Below are 20,104 nucleotides of genomic sequence, written 5' to 3' on the forward strand. Positions count from 1 at the left end.
CTGCATTCATGTCTCATGGGCATACTCCACACTTGGAAGCAATCCAACTTCATAATTGATGTTTTATGAAGGTTCAAGCAGCTTCTGATAATTGTTCTCAGAATTTTCCAAGATAGAATATAATTTCAAAACAGCACAGTGTCAGGTTTAAGTGAGGAAATACGGAGTGTTTTTCATTTTTTTTTTTTTGTTAGTTGTGGTCACATTAGTTTGAAATGTAGATTTTTTTCTAAAAGTTTGCAAAATTGTCATACACAGTTTTTTTTATTTATAATTGTGATGATTATTTATAAATCTCTTAAAATGAAGCCAACAGTTAAAAACCCCCAGTTTTTATCAAGGACCAGTTTTACACATGAACACCTGCAGACTGCCCTTTGCTGGACATTGCTCCTGCTGCGGTTTGAATGCTACACCTGAGCATAGCGCAGTGGTAACAGTTAAGGGACAGAAGAAAGTGTTACTAATCATTCAAGGCATTTTTTGTTTGTTTTTCTTTTGTGGAAGGGCAGACTCAAAAGATCTCTGTGTGTCCCTGGACCCCGAGCTGAAACACTGACGTATCAAGAACATGTACACCTGCAGCCAGGAGAGAAAGTATCTGCTAGTTAATTCTCCTAAAACAAAAACACTATTCCATCAGAAGAGATATTTCTCTGTGCCTGTTTTTGTTGTTTTTAATTTTTCTGTACTGCTGGATGGCACATCTGGAAGACTGGAGGGCAAGGTGGTTCAGCACATATACGGTGTGCCTCTCACAAAATAAAAGCACTTCATTAGCCTGCATTGTTTCAATCAAAGGCAATTTGCATCGGATGCTGGGGAATATGAAGTGAATGTTTTTGCGTAGGAGGATTTGCTGTGGTATTGATTCTATCGAAATTATTCACTGATAAAATGGTAACTTAAAGCAGTGTCACTCATGTCTGCAGTTCTTATGTTTCATAGTGTTCAGATTGAGTGATAAAATATACTGGATACAAACTCATGTTCAGCTTTGTAGCGCAGATAATTAAAATAACCAGCCATCAATAAATCTGATTCTTTTTTCCCCCCCAAGTATTTTAGACTTTTTGAGTAAGGGCATGTGCTGCCATGTTTTTTTCTCGACTGTATCAACATTTCAGCAGCAGTATATTCACGCTACAAAAGTCCTATGTTTAATTCATATTGAAGCGGCAGCGCGGCACTCCTGTGCACTGACAGGCTGTGTGAGAAAGGCGAGCGGTGTAGTGCATAATACTGCTTCCAAATTGGCCCCGTGATATGACTGCGCTTCACTTCAGAGTGTGTTTGGTCGGAGCACACCTCTGTCACCTGTTGGCACAGTTTCTCCTCTTTCAAATTCAATTTCCCTCCCCACTGCCTCTCTTCAGGAGCGCACTGTGAGCGAAACGAGTGCACCTCATTTACACCGCTGTCTCCCCCCCCCTCACACTCACTTGTCTGGCCACTCACCAGAATGAAGACCGTGTGTGTGTGTGTGTGTGTGTGTGTGTGTGTGTGTGTGTGTGTGTACGTGCAGGTCTAAGTGTGTGTGTGTGCGCGCGCTTTGGTTAGATAGGTTATTTAAAAGGTGTGCGTTAAATCTGCTCTCTTGTTGAAAATGACATTGTCCTCATTTTTTTAAATTACTACAGCTTCTTTGATTAAGGAAAATACAAAAGATAATCAGCGTTCACTTCGTGTCTTTGTACCTGAATGTTTGTCCGCACATCTACTGCTTTAAATCCAGGCTGCTCTGGCTTAGTGTGGATGTTTTTCCTTGCTTATATACACCGTGCACCCAAAGCTGTAACACCATATGTGCTATATATAATGACTTATTTAGTCTCACAGATATGAATGCAGCCTTCTCTGTAGATACACACACTCTTTGTGTAACCAAGATCTGCCTGTTATCCACTAATCACAACACATGCAACACAAAGAACAATACAAGTAATTAGTATAGATAATAATGAGGGCCTAGAAAGTTGGAAACTGTTGTTGCTCAGATAATTACAGCAGCAAGTCATTTAAAATCTGTCCTAATAAAACAAGAATGAATGGATATCTACTGTTTCAACTAATTCATCAACATTATGCTCAGTGTTTGTCTTTGGGTTTTTTTGTATTCTTTACAATTGAAATCAAGGCTCAGTAGTTGTACTTATCAAAGACTAGACCAAGTCCCATCCTTGGTAATGTGCTTACCTTGAAACGATTCCTGCTCGCAGTGCTCTCCAGTGCATACTGTTTACATTTCTCTCTTATGAATTATTAGTGTGATACGAACAAAGACTTTATAATAGGAGTAATGCATCAATGTCACATTGTATTATGCAGCTATCTCAGGGAGCCTTGTGCATAGTGATGGGCTTGACTGTGGCTGCTGGAATTTAATTTATGGTTCATGTTCTGCATCGGACGGACAGCCCATGGGGTCTGGTCAGGAAATGGGCACTCAGGTGTGTGTGTGTGTTTGGGTGCTTATTTTTTATTCTAGGGTGTGCCTCTTTATTTTCTGTGTCCTTGAGTGTGCATCTCTTTTCTAGCTGTTTCCCTCTTTAGCCCTACCGTCAGCAGTACGCAGTCCACCCCCCCCCCCCCCATCCCCTCTGCCAATGTCTCCCTCTCCCTCCATTTCTCACTCTCTTGCCCCCTCCCATCACTCGTTTGTTTATGTTGTTTTGTTTACATCTCTGTCTTGGCCGGGCAGCGCAGCACTGATTAGCAACACCAGAGTGAAATTTTAATTTGCTCTGTTGCATCCGATAAGGGCCCCGCGCAGCATTTCTCATCTTCTTGGATGAAACACAGAGCCTTCTTAGGTAATTGGCAGGCCGGGGTTATCCCTGGTCTGCATGCGGTTTCAACAAAACGCCAATTAATTCTGATTTTTAAAAATAATACCAATAAAAGATAATAAAAAGAGTCCATTTGCTTCACTGGACATAAGCCCATGTATTATTAGCTGTATATAAAAATAATTGTAGTTTTTCTCACTGGCCTCACAACAGCCCCTGGAGTCAAAGGTTGATGTGTAAATGCCCCGAAGAAAGGATTTAATTACTGCAAGCGGGGTTGCTTTGGTGTCAGCTGTTTTTTTTCCGGCTCTGTCTTATCCGAACAGCCGGTGTCAGGAGGGAGCAGAGAAATCCAAACCAAAGCATTTTTGGGGAAGAAAGTTAATCGTGCTTTTGGGAGATTTTAGTTTTTCCACGTGGACGCAGAAGTCTGCGGCTTTCGGATTTGATTTGATAGTCATGTTAGAATTCAATCCTCAACCTTATTTAGTCTGTATCAGCAGTTGTGTCAAATTAATGATGACCAGGTTTGAAATCTAAAGTGGTTCTCTGGCATTCTGGGATTTGTAGGATTTATCACAGGTGTAATATGGGAGTTAATAAAACTATATATAGGCTATGGAAACCGAACCGTTGTGTCTGCGTCTCAGGTAAAAGAGATAGCCTAGCTGATAGCCTAAGCATTATGTGTGGATGCTGTGGTACTCTTCCCGTTGGCTGTGGGTTCGAGGCCGGCTGCATGTCCTCTCCTCCCGGCATTTCCTGTCCCTCTTCAGCTGTCCTATCCAGTAAAGGTAAAAGGCTATAGTGGTGGAACATTTTATCCAAGACAAAAAAGGTGATATCGGAGACCATAACACCATAACATATTGGTTCTGCATTGTATGAACATCTTCTGCTTGCTAGTAACAAAAGCTGCCATTCAATGCATTGATAGAAAAGTGTAGAACCATCCACCGAAATCAAGTGGATCAAGTAACACAACTGGAAATGTTTACCTAAAGTAGAGAATGACATTGTTTTGAAGTCCAAAAAAACAAAAAGAGGAACAAATGCATAAACCAAAAGTCCATTTTAGTCCCTGGTCTAAATAGTGCTGCTGCCACTAACAATCATTCAATCTATTTATCAATTTCAAAACAAAGCAATACAACTGTTAGTGTCTACAGTCGAATTTAAAGACAAAAGTGAAATTAGGTTTCTCACAATTTCAAAACCTAACAACAAACCAAGAGTCCAGAAACTTAAGTTTTCAGTCTTGAGTGGAATAATGTTTGACAGTTTCTGAATAAAAAAATGACCAAAAAAACCATCATTTTTAACCTTTTAATATTGATTGTGTTTATTTAAATAATCAATAATCTGTGTCAGCAGACTAACAGGGAAACGCCTTGTTCAGTCACATTATATTCATGCCATCCATCTTAACTTCTTTATTGCACGTTATATTTTGTAAGAGTCACTAATACTGTGTGTTTTGTTCATTTTTATTGATCTACCTACATTAACGCTTCGATTGATATTTATTGAATTTTTTTTGTCGTCCCCTGAAACAGTCTACAGGCAAGTGTAATGCCATCAGCTTCAGGTGTATTTTGTTGATGATTTAGTGAATTTCAATTCCAATAGGTCACGATTTGCATGAGCCTGCCTGCATTGAGTCTGAGCTGCTGTCTCCTCTGTTCAAACAGAGACAGAGGGAGTAGAGTAGCGCCAGAGATGTAGAAATGTAGGCGATATTTGAAGTGAGTCACATGGAGGGCTGCTGACTTCTGAGGAATGGGCCCGGCCGAGTTCACAGAGAACGGGAAAGAGGGAGAGAGAGAATCAGTATCTGAACTCTGGCAAATGTCAGCATAGTTAAAATCCTCTCTCTCTGGATCTCACCCCGCTTCAGCTCTGTGAACGGTGCAAGGAAAAAGATGGATTTACAAGTCGCTGGCTTCACGCTCACACACAAATATATCAGTTTTTTTTTTCTCTCTCTAAGTAATGTGTGTCTGTGTTTGTGAGCAGCTGGCAGGGTGCCAGGTCTCAAGGCAGTGGGTGCTGTGGTGCCACCCCACACCTCCCCTCACCAGCCTTGCACCGCCACCACCCTGACCTTCACATATGGTAATTAGCCACGTGGAGCTGCTGAATGGAGGGACCCCCCTCCTTCCCCCTTATCCCTGAGGAGGGGGGATTTTCTTTTTTTTCCTTCTCCGTCTTTTCTTTTTCCTTTCTTTCTTTTTTTGTTTTTGCTTTTTTCCCCGTTCTTATTTCATATGTTGGTTCCTATTATTTTTTTGTCTTTCTTAATTGCATTTTGGTTTATCCAATTGTTTTTTTTCTTCTTACTTTTGTAATGTGCAGAATGCAACTAAATGCTTATTAAACAGATGGTCCCCCTTATACATTTTAGTTTCACTTTCTCAGTCATCGCCTTTTGTTCTCGCTGTGTTTGCTCCATAAATATACTCTCCTCTTTTATCTGCTTCGTGTCCCTGGCTCTCAGTAGCTAACTCAGTCTCCCATGGGAGCTGCAGTCAGTTCAGAGGTATTTAGACAGCCAGCACATCCTATCGAATATTTATACACCATACTGAATAGATCTGTGGGCCCCTGTGAAACATTGTCCTGCTTATACATCCAGCTCCTCTCCTCTCCTGGACCGAGGAAAGAAGTCAATGAAAATGTAAAAAAACAAAACAGGTCAGTCACGGTTAAAATGAATAATTTTGAAATGAAAAAATGCAGTAATAAATGCAAATTCAAAGAATCAGCCTGGCATTTTTTTTAAGATCCAACACAACTGTGCAGCACCTTGCTCTTTGTGTTATAAAAGTAATGGTTTGATTTTTCAGCTGATCAAAGAATGGGAAAGGATAATTGACTGATTATCCAGGGAAGTTTTTCTTACACTGTAAAAAGAAGATTGTTGCGTAAAATCTTTAATGCTCTTTGACTTACCTCGCACCGACTGAAAGAAGGAATTGAAGTTGTAGATTTGAAACACTTTTCAGGTCAGAGTTTCCAAACACAGAATTGTGTTTTGTTCTGTAAAAGAAAATCAGGCTACAATGTTCAGCTTAAAATCTATTTCATAAAAACTTCAAGGAGAAATAAATATTTGTGCTCTCAGGTGGAAATGTTTGAGACGTTAGTATCTTTTCTCTCTGATTTAGTTTTTCGAATGTGACTGAGGATTATGCAGAAGCCTATCCATTCATTATGTTTGTGTCTGTGTCCATATATGAATTTCCCATTCCTCCCATTACTCTTCTTACCAGTCTGTGAGAAAAATCATCATCTACATCTTCGTCATCCATCACTTTACACTTCAAAGCATCAGCTCTCCTCTCTGAATGTACACTCTGCTCTCCAGTCGCACGTCTCTCTGTTTGGTTTGAGTTGATCCTAATCAGTGCTGGCATGATGGGAACATTTAGCTCAGCTGAGAAAAAAAACAAAACAAAAAAACCCAAACAGCACCAGCAAGGCGCTGTCTGTCGTCTGTGAAGCACAGAGGGACAAAAATAGAAAACACAATGGGACACGGACAACACCACAGCTTTCAGCTTGATGAGCTGCGTCTGTTTCTGTCGTTTGTTTCTATTTGTCTGAGAGTTCCACTTTCTTCCTTTAGTTACACACACACACACACACACACACACACACACACACACACACACACGTGTGTGTCTAATGTGCGTGTGACAGATTTATAGAAGCCGGTCACAACAGGACACTGGCGGTCACTGGCTGAACACTGCTCAATTTAGATCAGTTTTATCTCAGCAGTTTCTGGACTTTCTTCTTCACACCACATCCTCATCCAAAGACATATGCACAGAGGACAAACACACACACACACACACACACACACACACACACACACTTAGCATTTAGCACCGCTTATTCAAGATACTGTATGTGGGAGAGGATGTTGTGTTAGAAATCTGTGAGTTACAGTAAGTGTTGCTGTGGGTATGTAGTTCAGTATTTCTCTCTCTTCCTTGCAGATAGATATCTGAGACAGACTTGTGTTCAGCCTGCAGACCGGATGACCTGGATTAGATGTCAATAACACAACTGAACTTTATTTTAAAGTTTAAACATCTTATTTCCTTAAATATTATAATTCCGCCTCAAGGATATCACAACTGTTTAGTGTGTGTGTGTGTGTGTGTGTGCTCGATGAACATCCATAGTTACTGTTGGCTAAACATGCAAAGGTTACTGTAATGTCAGACACATGCCAGAGGGGAGTGTGGAATACCACATTACCATAATCCATAGACAAGTGTCCCATTTACAAACAGTGGCGTGCCGGGCTGATCGCCACAGGAGCACATGACCGCTCCTTCTGCTGCTGCGCTGCACGAGACTGAAAGAGGGAACTGCAACACAATGGCAACTTCTCTGACTGAAAGAGGAAGTAAGCCAGGAAAATGAGCAGTTGTCACATTTCAGGCGGGACAAATGATGACGCCTGAGCGGGGAAACTTTCCTCGGCTGCACTCGAGGCAAAGACGGACAGCTCACATTGCTCACAGTTACGTGAGGATGGTGTTGTTTGTGTCTGACCTGCTGCCTCTGGGTAAATGTTTCATCTGGCTGTTGTCTGCTGTGATGTCTTCTAATAACACACTTGTTAGAGGAGAGATTGGACTTTGATTTGGCTCAAAAGTCCAATTCAGCTCTACTGGATGGATTTGAGAATCCCTTTCCTGTTGTTTTTATGAAGAGAGGATTCACAAATTATTTTGAATATTGTGCATTTTTTCAGCCGATGGATTCGCTTTTTTTTTTAAAGCAGTTGATGACCTCGTTGTTTGTCTTATTATACAGACTAATACAAAGCAACGTCTACCTGATAATATTCAAAGCAGTGATTGTTAATGAGATGTTTTATGGTCGTCCAGGCGGCTAACATGTTGCCCTCTCACCTGCTAGGCTGGAGTGTGTGCTGACTGTCGGAGCGATCGTTGTGATAATTGTGTGTGCAAAGGCTCGCACAAGAATCTCTCACAGCATTCGAAGAAACACTAAATATTTACAGCTCAGTCTGACTTGGGAGTCTGCGCGCTCAGCGTTGTCTCGAGCCATCCATTGTTTCAACTGCTATTTTAATTAGTCTGTCTTTGGAAATTCCCTGTGTGATGTGGTTAGCGTTGGACACTGCAGACTCTCACAGGTCCAAGACATTTCTCAATTTTTTTTTTTTTTTTAAATGGCTACATTCCAAAAAGAAAGCAGCGTCATGTGTGGAAACTTTTGCTACTTCACATTTTCTTCTCCCCCCCCCCCCTCCCACACACACACACACACACACACACACACAGCCATGTCCAAGTCTCTTTCTGTCTTTTAGATGCAGGGTGTGGGTGACCTTGGCTAGTGACTACAGTGCCTACTCATTAAGTAGTAAAGATGAATGGTTCCATTATTGCAGGAGGGGGAAAAAAACGAGTGGGGCCAATTAGTGGTAATTAACAGCAGAGAGGGCGAAGCGCTCTGGAGGGCACCCTGACCCAGCTCTGGAGGGGGCAGAGGGGAGCAGTGTATGGACCACATTCAGGTATATATGAGCAGGAACTGATGCTTTATATACAGTAGTTGTGTGTAAAAGTCGTCGATACCTTGTTTGTACAGTATGTTTAATACATATGGGGATGTTCCTGGCGACTAATTTCCCTGAACAGAAATTTTAAATCAGACTAGTCGACTAATCTAGAAGCAAAAAAACACAGAATAAATGAAGCACAATTTATCAACTAGGCTAAACAGCGTCCAAACTAAATTGCTTGTAGCCTATTTAGATGTTATTTGAAACAGTCCATCACATTCTTTGATACCAAAAGTGACCCTTGAAAAACAATGATGTTTTTAGATGCTGCTGAAACATGTGACACTTGAGGACGTGCATTACTCCGCCTGGTATGAGTTGTTAAGTTGGCATGCGGAGCGCGTGGAGCGTGCAAACCGTTAGCAAAGCTAGCAGAGAGTCGTAGGTTAACCGTCCACACGTCTTTGCCGAACGTGGTTACTCACTGCTCAGGCCACATTTGACCTAACACAGCCAACATGGACGGTGACATCCGTCCACTGTGCAGGCCCATTACCGGTAACTGTAACTACAGACCTGGCTAGTTGTGGGTGCTTCATTACAGCTTAGACGCAACATTTAACTAGAATTATATTAAAAAATATATCAATAATTAGTATAACTGACAGGTTACTCTGGGACTGACTTCCAAGGGAGACGCTGTTTAAACATTTGTCAACTTCACTTGAAAACAAAAAATCTGATGGGAACGTCTACACCTTCGTCATCCCTCTGTGTGAATATGAGGTTTAGGGTTACAAGTGGGTGTTTATGGGATGTTTAAGGTATGGGAGGGTGTGGGTGTTTGTTTCATTGCAGACATCCCTGCATGCTGACAGATGGAAAAATCACAGGGGCGTTCAGCACGTTTGAGTATTTCGAGGAGACCGGGGTCAAGAGCCGGCAACACCTCAATTTGACTTTTGACACCCGATGTGATGTCACTCCCCCTCCCATAGTCCTCAGCTGTGGCCTGGGAGCTCGTTAGGCAAAAAGGTCTGAGCATAAAAGGCTGCGAAATGCCAAACCAATATACCATCCGCACTAATGAACATTTTCTGATGAGTTTAGTCGTTAATTGGGGGATTTTTTTTTTTTTTTTTTGTGCTGATTAGCAGTATTTTTAACACCTCAGTATCAAGGAGAAATTCAAGGTTGTTCACAGAGAGACTCTCTTCCTCTCCCTCTGTCTCTCTCCTTCCTCAGCGGCTGCACTTGATTTATTCACCCCGCCTACCTCCCGTTTTTTATCAGGTCTTTGGCGAAATTGTCACAGCCGTGTAATCCTTTGGGGCCCACGAGCTGGAGGACGCAGAGAAAGAGACGGTTGCATGTTGCTTGCATTATTTGGGGTGTTTTACGGCAGGTAGGCTCGGTCTTGTGTTCAACATTGACATCCTGGCCAGCGGATAAAGCAGTGCTCACCATTACAGGGAGTAAATTTGTGTTGTCACTTTAACAGACATGCTCGGCAGTTAGGGAGAAAGAGCATTTGGTGACGCTGGAGATTTTCTGATTTTTAATGTATTTTTGTAAAGTGCTGGCAAAGTGCTTCTTTCAGGGCCCCTTGAAATTGCAATGCCTGGTAAATGGATGGTTTGAGGAGTATACAATGTATTAGAAGTCAATTGTGCATGGGAGGGCCTATTTTCCATATCGCTAGCTGAACAAGTGTGTGTTGCCGTGTGTGGGTGTCTGTGGGTATGTGTGCTGCCTGCTTCTGTGGCACACACACATTACGACTGTCGAAGCCCCCCTTCCCGCCTATTCTCCTGTTGCTTCCTGTGTCTTGGCTCCATCACGTGCAGGTTTGTCTATATGATGGAGTTGGGGGGGGGGTTACGCTGTGGGGGCAGCAACGTACATCAGAAACCATTACCCATAATGGCCTCTTTCCCCACACCGAGCATATCAATTCCCTTTCCCTCTTCTGACATTTATTTTATGACTGCTTACATATCAAATATTTAAATAAACAGAATTGGGGGGGCTCCGGCTGAGGTTTGCCTGGGGGTGACAGGGGGGGAGTTGCGGCGAAGGAAAAAAAAAAAAAAAATGGTTGTATGATGACATTCATTTCCGAAACGAGGAAAGAAAAAAAAAAAAACAGTGTCAGGTGGAGGGTTGGTGGTGAGAAGTGGGAGGGAAGGCGGCGGCGGCGGCGGCTGAGAGGAAAGGGGGGAGAAAAATGCTTCGCTTGGCTCCAATCAAAGCAGGCGGAGGAGGACGGTGTGTTGTTTCGCTTACGCCTGGCAGCAGCAGTGACAGACGTTTGTGGACGCACAAGTGTATATAGTTGCCGTGTGTGTGTGTGTGTGTGTGTGTGTGTGTGTGTGTGTGTGTGTGCACTATGCACATTTTCGTGGCACTCATCCGTCAGCATTTTCTGGGGACTCGAGAGAACGTGGGAGAAGGCCCTCGTGGCTCGTAAAAAGCAGCCCGACGTAGTGAGAAATATCAATTGCGCGGCAACCGCCTCGCAGATCAGGGCGAGACGGCGATAACAAAGTGGGGGGGGGGGGGGGGACACAACAACAGGTAAAGAAACAAAGTGTGAAGCAGCAATGTGGGAGAAAAGAAAGGACAAAGGAAATGAATGAAGGTGAGGGAAGGAAAGATTTATCTTTTTTTGTCCTCAGGAGAGGAAAGATGGAGAGAAGGCGGGCAGAGAGTGTGAAGGGTAGAGGTAGAGAATGAAGGGGGATGAAGAAAGGTGTGTGTATATATATGTGTGGAGAGAGGAAGTGGTCCTGGGGTGCAGGCGGCCAGTCGTGTGCTGGCTGGCGTCGGTGGGAGGCCCATTACTGTCAAGCTAATCTTAAAATAATTAATTGCGAAGTCGACGCTTTTTAAAGAGTATTGTAATTGAATCCTAAATTAGGCTTGGGAAAGGGGACGCGTCCTGCTTTGCTACAAGTCTGTTCCCATTCTCAGCCCGTACACACACACACACACACACACACACACACACACACACACAACAGTGGAGTCTTGTCGAAAGGGAAAAAAAAAAAAAAAAAGACAACAGGCGAAGGAAATGCTAATGAAATGCATATTTGGGGAGAAAGGGGCCATCTATAATTTAGCTGTGCTCTTTGAATGTGAATGATGTGTGTGCGAGCGCTGTGATTTATTTTCGTTGTGCAGAGGGATAATTCTGTCAGAGTAGGCTTTTATTCTTGTAAACAAATGTGAGGAAAAGAGCAGAATAAAAGTGGAGTAATAAAGTAAACAGAATGGCATGAATACATTTAGCTACTGGCATGAATAATTTGTATAGGGGATGCAAGGGTGCTTGATGAGGGAGAGATGACAGATATGAGAGCTGTAATCGTGCCTGATGAAATTTTAGGTCGGGCCTTCGATTCACTATTTTCTGGTACCAGGGAAGTGTTTTTGTCGTACAAATGTAAGTGTTTCCTGCTTTCATAACTGCTGCACACGTATGCAGAGTGCAGCCTGCACACACACACACACACACACACACACACTCACACACACACACTCTCAACATGCACCTTATAACCTCTCGGTCCTCGAAGGGCCTTTTTTTTGTAAGAGCCTCATGAGCAGCTCAATGTGCTTTCACTTACACACACTGCTGCCCACATGGCTCCTCTTAGATGACCCCTGCAAAACTATAGGCTGCAGAACTCTCTGGATCAAAGCTCTGGGAAAAAGGGGTCTGCCCTTGATAAACGTCTGCCTTGCTCCATAACTCTGGCAGGAGCCAGGGGAAGAAAGATGGTACAGGGTGCGAGGTCACACAAGACAGCTCTGTGAGGCAAGACGGAAAACGAAGCATTCAACAGATTCATTTAGCTAAATCTGAGAGACACAGAGAGGAAGTCTGCTGTCGTATTGATAAACATGTTTGTGTGAGTACATAGCTTTATGTGATATGCTTAGCGGTGACTCACAGATATCTGGATTAAATACATAAAGGAGTTGCAGTCAGTCAAGTATTTTCTGTTATGTTTCACTGTGACTCAATCTCACCTCCGCAAACACAAGAACCAGTCTAACCACTCCGTCAACATGTTGGCCCTTGCTGCTGTTCAACCCGCGAGCACCCGGCTTGTACTATTCAGGTTCAGCTTCTTTATTACGTGCGTTAGAGCGCTTGTCAGAACTGAAACACGACGGATCTTCTTCAACGCTGCATGGCACAACAATCAGGCTGCATCTGTATGACAAATCAAACGCTCCTCACGCTGTTTTCCAAATGTTTGAAATCTATTCAACTCCTCTTTGGCCCAGATCTGACAGCCGTGAACTTGGCCAAGAACATCCCCCTTTTTTTTTTTTTTTTTTTTCTTTTCCTCCTGGTCCGACTGGGATGAATAACAGCAGAGAGGACAATATTGTGGTCGAGCTGAGCATGCCTGACTCCTCTGTCTCTGTGATCCCTCTATCAATAAGGAACACAGGCCTGTCAGAAGGCCTGCCAACTGTCTGGCTGTCCACGCAGTCTGCTCTCTACACAACATCTGGACACAGATGGTACTCACTCATCTCACACACACACACACACGCACACACACGCAACATACTTATACACTTGTTTTACTGATACTGGCAGACATTCACACACATGCTGTGCAATTTCAGTTAGTTAATTTAAGGTGCTTGTTCGTCTATACATCCACCCCACCCCCGCCATTTTATCAGTTCTTTTTCTTTCTTTTTTTCCCCTGTTTCCTGACGCTTCTTATTATCAGAAGTTTTTCAAAAAGTTGCCTGAATATGACAACGCATACAATATCTACCTCAATCCCATTGTGATCCACGTACTAGCAGGGCTTTTTGTTCATCATGCAGTGACAAAAACTAATCCGAAGGATCCCAAACTAACAGAGAGGAGTCAGAGCGTGTAGAGATCAGAGCATCTGGGATAGTTTATTAGTTTGTCAAGTGCAGACATCAGTTGCCTAAACGGTCCTCAAATAGACTTGAGTGTCCTTAAATATTCGTGGGTGGGTCACTCAGTTGTCGTCACTCGTCACGTGATGTGGACTTTTCAGCCAGTTTGTAAAAAACTGCAAACGGGGCATTGCAAACCTTGTTTTATTTTGTGCCTGATTCTTCTGCACTATGAGAAGCAGACCTCACTGAAATGTAACGTTTCTGTTCAATCTTAGCACTGAAACTCAGGCCCTCGGTAACCACGAAGAAACGCTGCCATGTTAGTGAATATATAGAATAAATACTGAAAGATGCACACACACACACCTTGCGTCACAGAATTGGACACATGCTGAAGTGTGTGTGTTGCAGCCAAAGGATCTGCTGCCTCTCTTGGGAAATAAGCCCATCCCTTTAATATGTCTGGCCTTTAATAAAAACCCTGAACATAAAGGTTGGTTAAGGTTCAGTGTGTAGAACAAGTCATGATCAGGGCGCTTATTCTGGCTTTATAGATAGATCACACAGAGTGGGTTTTTTTTTTTTTTTGGTCATGTATAGTATCAACTGCTGATTTCATTTCCAATACAGTAAAAGTCCACATGGCTGTTGAACTCGAAGATGAAAATAAGGAGAGAACAACAAAAAGCTGTGATACGATACAGGAGATGGATCAAGTTGTTTTCAGTAATGATATCAACGTCTAATTAAGGTTCTTTGCAAATATCGCTCATTAGCAGTAGTCGTATGCTTTTTGAATGGTCTTGCACAGTCGGTGTGGCGTGAACATACCGAGCGGCCCCAGAGCCTATAACAGGAGTGAGAGGTGGAGTCAAGTGTAAGTCAGAGGTGTGTGTGTGTGTAGAGTCAGACCATGCATCAGGGCTCCCACAGGCCCGTACCTTCTCATTGATCGGCCCCAGCTCCCCTCACCCCACATGTTCCCAGGCAGCCTCAGTGATTGATTCCCAGTCAGGGCCCTGGAGATGTGAGGCCTGGCCTGGGCTCTCAGAGCCTCGGGGTGGGGGGGTGGGGGGTCCTAGTGGGTCTTTGGGTTGAGGGGCTATAGCCAATTTCCAGGGGCCCCTCACCCAGGTCGAGGAGCCCATTTTCTGGGAAAGCCTTCACAGCAGGGCGGAAGAGTGGAGCCTCACATTCATTACGAGAGAAAATGAAGGCCACGTCTGCTGCTGTAACTGCTGTGACCGCTGTATAGTGGTGTGGGGAAGAACCAGATCGGGTGTGTTTGAGCGTATTCATACGAAAGGTGAAGGGGTTAAGAGATATTTGTGCGCAGGGGGCTGTTGGGAGAGAATGCTACCTTGACATGCTATTACACAAGCTGCCATCGACACACACACAATAACACACCCTGCTCTATTAATACTGAAAACTGGAAATATTTTCCCTTGCTCCACTTTACAATGTTCAAGCCTCTAACCTACGGTGCTTCCATCCACACTGAACACCTCTGCAGCCGGTCCTTGAACACGCCCCCTCTCCGTGTCACTCTCTGAGGGGTGGGGGGGGGGAGATTATATGGAAATCAATTTTTTCTAATTAACTTTGTAAATTTCCCGCTGAGCTATCAGACTTTGGGGCCTCGTGTGTCATGCCGAGTCCCTATAATGAAATCAATTTTGTTCAAATTGTTTCAGGTGACTTTTAATGAGCATCTAATATCCGCCTGAGGTAGGAAGGTCAGGATATCTGTTTGTTGTTTGTGTTTTTTAAATTTTTTTTATCTAAGTGATGGATTGCCCGCAGGAGAAATATGGATGGTTCCACCCTGGAGGACTGGGCAGTGCTCCAAAACAAACAGCCTGGATGTAAATTCTTGTTTTTTAGTAGGGAGCCTCTTAAACTGCACCACGGGTGTGACCTAGTTAAAAAACATGCTTTTTATAGATTCAGGGCTGTATTTTTATTTATTAATTCCTCAATGAAGGACCTATTGCAATTGGAAAAGTATGTCTGTGATTCAGTAGCAGCAAACCGAACCAAGCAGGAAAAGTATAATAGTTTAATAACAGGGGAGGGGGGGGGCTTATTGTGGTCTAGCTTTAAATGGAGCGCTCGCGTTCATAATTTACTCCTCTACCTCTCTTTCAATGGCTAGCCTCCGAGCCTGAGGAGCTCGTTAAGCTTTGCCTTACCGGGAAGACTAATGGATGGCAGAGAAAGCCCCCTCAGGACCCTTTAGCATCGTTTCTGTTGGTCTGCTCGCTTAGTATTCACTTATGTATTTTCACCCTACTCTGAGCACAATATCATGAATAACCATTGCTAATTCATAAACACACTCGGCGATACGGGACCTCGTTCATAATTATCCGAGCTGCAGAAACGCAGTTCCTCTCCAATACCATTCCATTAGCAAAGGTGGTGATTTCCTCGAACAAGGGGAGAATCGAGCCTGCATTTTTAATACTGGCATTTCAGCTGTAGGAGATGAGGGAAGCAAAAGGGCAGCGTATTTACTGAAATAGCCTGTCTCATTGGGGGCAGATGGAGTTTTTTGTTATTTTTCTCCTCCCCTTCCCCTTCCCTTTTTCTCCTCTGTCTTTCTTTTTCTCTCATTTGGTTGTGTAACAGCATCTCTCCATGGGGTTCTGCGGACTGAGGGAAGTCAGAGAGGAGCGCATTCCTCTCGTTCCACCACAGCCCGAAGATGAGATGGGGTTTGTTCAGCGGCCCTCCGCTGTCCCATTGTCACGGCAGGACTGCGAGAGACACGAAAAGACTGATAATGTCGCAAAGCTCTCGCTCTTCTACCTTAGTGACAGATTCTATGGAAAAGAGGCGAGGAGCGCCACAAGAGGGGCCTTCACCATTCCCTGAAAGCATTTTAATAGTTGAACCACACTGCCTTATATATAGAAGCTTTTCACAGGATCCCCCCCCCCCCCCCTCCAGTGGGAAACTTTTTCAAGAGGAAACATTGCAGAGTTGTAGCAAAATGTAAGTAAAGAGTTCTAGAAACACGTGTTCAGCACATGAAGACACAGTGAACGTGTTAACAAGAGGAGAGTGAGGAATTCTGATCTTTCACCAAACTTTGAAAAAACTTCAAAAATATTTCCTGGTAAAAAAGTCTTTTGCTCTAAGTGGAGCCTGTGCATGTTTATTACTTTTTTTTCTCTTTTCGTCGTTGCATCTTATAGAGTGGAATCAGCCTCGGAGTACTGACTCCGTGCAGGACATTTGACTAGCAAATATGTGAACCGTGTTCTTCCACACGCGCTTCCTCCTCGGTTCGCCCATGACTGCATTTTATTTGTTTTTCATTCGCTAATGGTGTGTCGCACACATGTCAGCCGCATCTCATTTTGTCATTGAGGTTTTTTTTTTCCCTCCCTTTTCTTTCTGTCCCTGTCGCTTCTTTAGCTCTCAGTCTTGGCGAAGGAAAAGGGCTCCAGTGACCCCACGACCCCAATCTCACTTGAGACAGATGAAGCAGCCTCTCTCCTCTCTCTCTCTCTCTCTCCCCCTCCCTTGTTCTGTTCCATTCCCCTCCTCTCCTCCCTTAATGACGTCTTTGTGCTGGCCGTGACGAACCACATGCTCGACAACTTTTTACTGAGGGGCTTTGGCAGGGCTGTTGTGTTTTCTATCACCCTGAAGTGTGTGTGTGTGCGCATCTATTTGTGTGTGGTGTAAATATTGGTGTCAAAAGCAGAGGGCAGACCGATCACCAGCTCTGAGGACGACGCAGGAGAGAGAGAGAGAGAGAGAGAGAGCAATTATGTGCATTGCGCCAAACACAAAAGAATGCCGGTCAGCCACATAACAACAGCTTTCTTATCTGGCTTCTCGCTGTCTGCCTTTATTTCTCTGCTCACAGCATCACTGCCAAGCATACACTGTGGATGTACAGTATATGTCTCCCTTTTGCCCTTTATCACTCCCTGCACCTCTCTCTCTCTCTCTCTCTCTCTTGGATAATTTCATGCTTCTGTCTGCTGGCCAGCCTTCATGCCTAGCTGCCTGTGCCATCCAGGCATACTGGGAGGAGGAAAAGGCAATTTGGCTCTCCAGCTCCCCGCGGACCACTGCTACTCTTCACACTGTCATTCGTTAGGAGACTTTTTACTAACAAGGCGTGCGTGCTGAGATGCAGGATGAGATTGTGTTTCAAGACATAATTCACTGAATCTGGTCCTCTTAGTGATGCAGCCGTCACTTGAGAATTCCCCCCACCGCAACACTTTCAGAGTGAGTCCTCGAGTTTTAAGGAAGGTGGAAGTGGAGCCGGTGAGGCAAAGTGTTGCTCTCGTTGTTGGTGTTTAGTGAATTTGTTCGATTTCCTGGCAGTAAGATGAGGAGATGAAACAGTGATCTATTCCATATGGAGGCCGGGCAGGGAAGAGTTAAACACCGCGCTGCTCCTCTCCTCTCCTCTCCTCTCCGCTTGATGACATCAGTATTGTCTCTGCATCCATGAAATTAATTTTTCTAATCTTAGTCAGCAGGAGCGGGGGAATTTGCACACATTAATATGGAACTCGATCTGCACTCGCCCACTACTGCAGTCTCTCTTCTCCTATTTCTCTCTCCCCCTCTCCTCCTCTCCTATCAAATCTCTTTCCAGCCTTTCTATTTTTTTTTTCTTTTACATATATGGAAACGAAGGGCCAAATTGCACAGGGGTTGAAGCCTTACACATAGAGCTTTGTTCTGAATGCCGAGACATCGCCGGGGCCCTGCAGTGTGATCGGAAATCGCAGAGTTGTGTGCTGCTCGGTATAAATAAATAACTTTAAAGACCAGGCTGATTGTCCCAGCAGACCTGCCAGCTCTGGCTGCAGCATGTTGATTCTCCAGAGATAGACGCGGCACAGAGGATAAAGAGGATCCGTTGGCAATAATTATCCCTATTTGTTTGTCTTCACAAATACACACAGGCTAAAGTGGTTTCATTGCACATGTACGCCAGGCTGCAGTCTGCAGTAGAAGCTGCAAGAAAAAGAGAAGATAATCAATACCAGAAAAGGCATCTTGGGACTCATTTTCCCACACAATCAGGTCTGATGCCTCGTTCTTCGGTCATACTCAAAACTACTTTCACATGGCAATAATGTAACAATCTGACTGCAAATAGGTCTTCAACCTAATGGGGAAAAAGTATAAATGTTTTCTTTTCATCCCACAGAATAAACAAGATGAGACTTAAGGCACTAATGTTGTCACGATAGCAGCATTTTAAAGGTTACAGTTCAAATTTGAACAATATCGATACCTATAATTATGATACCAGTGAGACCCAATACTAAATCATTTGTTGTTTTAATTTACAAAAATTGCATGCTAACTCCTGCAAACTGAATTGCACAAACGCATGTATTTAGTGGTTTAAACTAAAACAGTGCTCTGATATGACAGAAGAGGGTTTTTTTTAAGCGTTGGTACTTTGTAAGCACTATGGATCAATACAAGAAAGGTGATTGTGTCATTTTACATCATGTAGTATCACAACTCATTAAAGTGACAAACACTCTCTGATAAGGCATCGAGTCTGTGCTGCCACTTAGAGAAAAAGAACAATGTTCTCTTCTGGATCGTACCACAAGAGTGTGTCAATAACTTCATTAAGGGGATGATGCAGACAGGTGATGATTTGGACATCTAGAGTGAAGGACAAGGGTCAGCTCTAGTGTGTGTGTGTGTGTGTGTGTGTGTGTGTGTGTGTGTGTGTGTGTGTGTGTGTGTGTGTGTGTGTGTGTGTGTGTGTGTGTGTGTGTGTGTGTGTGTGTGTGTGTGTGTGTGTGTGTGTGTGTGTGTGTGTGTGTGTGTGTGTGTGTCAGGCATGTTCAAACATGTTCATTCACCGCGGGTGATAAATCAGACGATTTTTAAAAATAATTCCCCGCTTTCAAAATGAAATTGGAATAATAACCATTTACCAATATTGTTTTATGTTTGTTTGATCCCAGTGTGTGTCTCATAATCCACGTATCCGAGCCTTTTGTGTCGAGCATTTTGTCTCTTTCTGATTAACAACTTAGCACATTAAAGCGGGGAGTAAAATCATTTTTTGCAACATAAAAATGTTGAGCTCAGAAAAGCAATTTAGCAGGTTTCACCCCACAGTAATTTCACCCATGTTCTGTTTTAATGGCTTTGTTTTTGAAAAAAAAAAAAAAAAAAAGGAGGCTCACGAGAGTCAGAACGCTGGAGAGGAGTTCATAAATTGAATTTTAAATTTAGCAGCTGAATTACTATTGTCTCCCATGCCACCCTCCCCTCCTCCATTGAATGGCATGCCCAGATGAACAAAAGTGAAAAACACATTTGAAGAAAATAAAAAACCATTTCAGCGTATTCCCTCTACTTTTTTTTTTATCTGCTGTCCCCCCTGGCACTAACACGATTCACTTCGTGTCATATTCATAATTTTTTTTCCTAAGTACAGCCATTTCTCTGAGGGGAGGGGAAAAAAAATAATGTTTCAATTTGTCAAGAAGTGTTGTCGGCTTTTTTTTTTTTTTTTTTTCTTTGCCTGCTGGTGTGAGGGGAATGGTGGGCATATCTCGAGTGAAAGGCTGCAGTGGGCTGAAATCTCATTTAGTGGAACTTGTCATGAGAGCAGATATGAAGCTCCGTTTGGGGGAGGCGGAGAAAACTCTTTCCCCCCTCTGTGGACAGGTGTGGATAATGCAATGTGTGGAAGATGGACGGATGTATCACAGAGCTCTGTATAAATTCATTGAGGCTGTTTTATTTAAGAGTGTTTTTTTTTCTTCCCCTGAAGTGTGTGTGAGTGGGAGAAGGTTCAACAGTGAGTGCAGGATTGCGCTAACACACACATTCCTCTGCATGT

The 20,104-nt window shown here is 43.4% G+C and overlaps 1 protein-coding gene across 11 annotated transcripts in view; it reads left to right on the forward strand.

Moving 5' to 3' along the window:
* Positions 1-20,104, forward strand: part of LOC306841018 (AT-rich interactive domain-containing protein 1B-like) — a 202,035-nt gene that overhangs the window by 31,475 nt on the left and 150,456 nt on the right. Inside the window, exon 1 of one of the 11 annotated variants that reach the window (XM_079370635.1) lies at positions 8,152-8,352. The exons of the other annotated variants lie outside the window; for them this stretch is intronic. Coding sequence (XP_079226761.1) covers positions 8,338-8,352 — 15 coding nt within the window. The 5' untranslated portion in view covers positions 8,152-8,337. Of the gene's footprint in view, positions 1-8,151; positions 8,353-20,104 lie in introns of those variants that run through there. 11 annotated transcript variants of the gene reach the window in all.

Source organism: Symphodus melops (genome assembly GCF_947650265.1).
Source record: "Symphodus melops genome assembly, chromosome: 19".
NCBI classification, from domain to species: domain Eukaryota; kingdom Metazoa; phylum Chordata; class Actinopteri; order Labriformes; family Labridae; genus Symphodus; species Symphodus melops.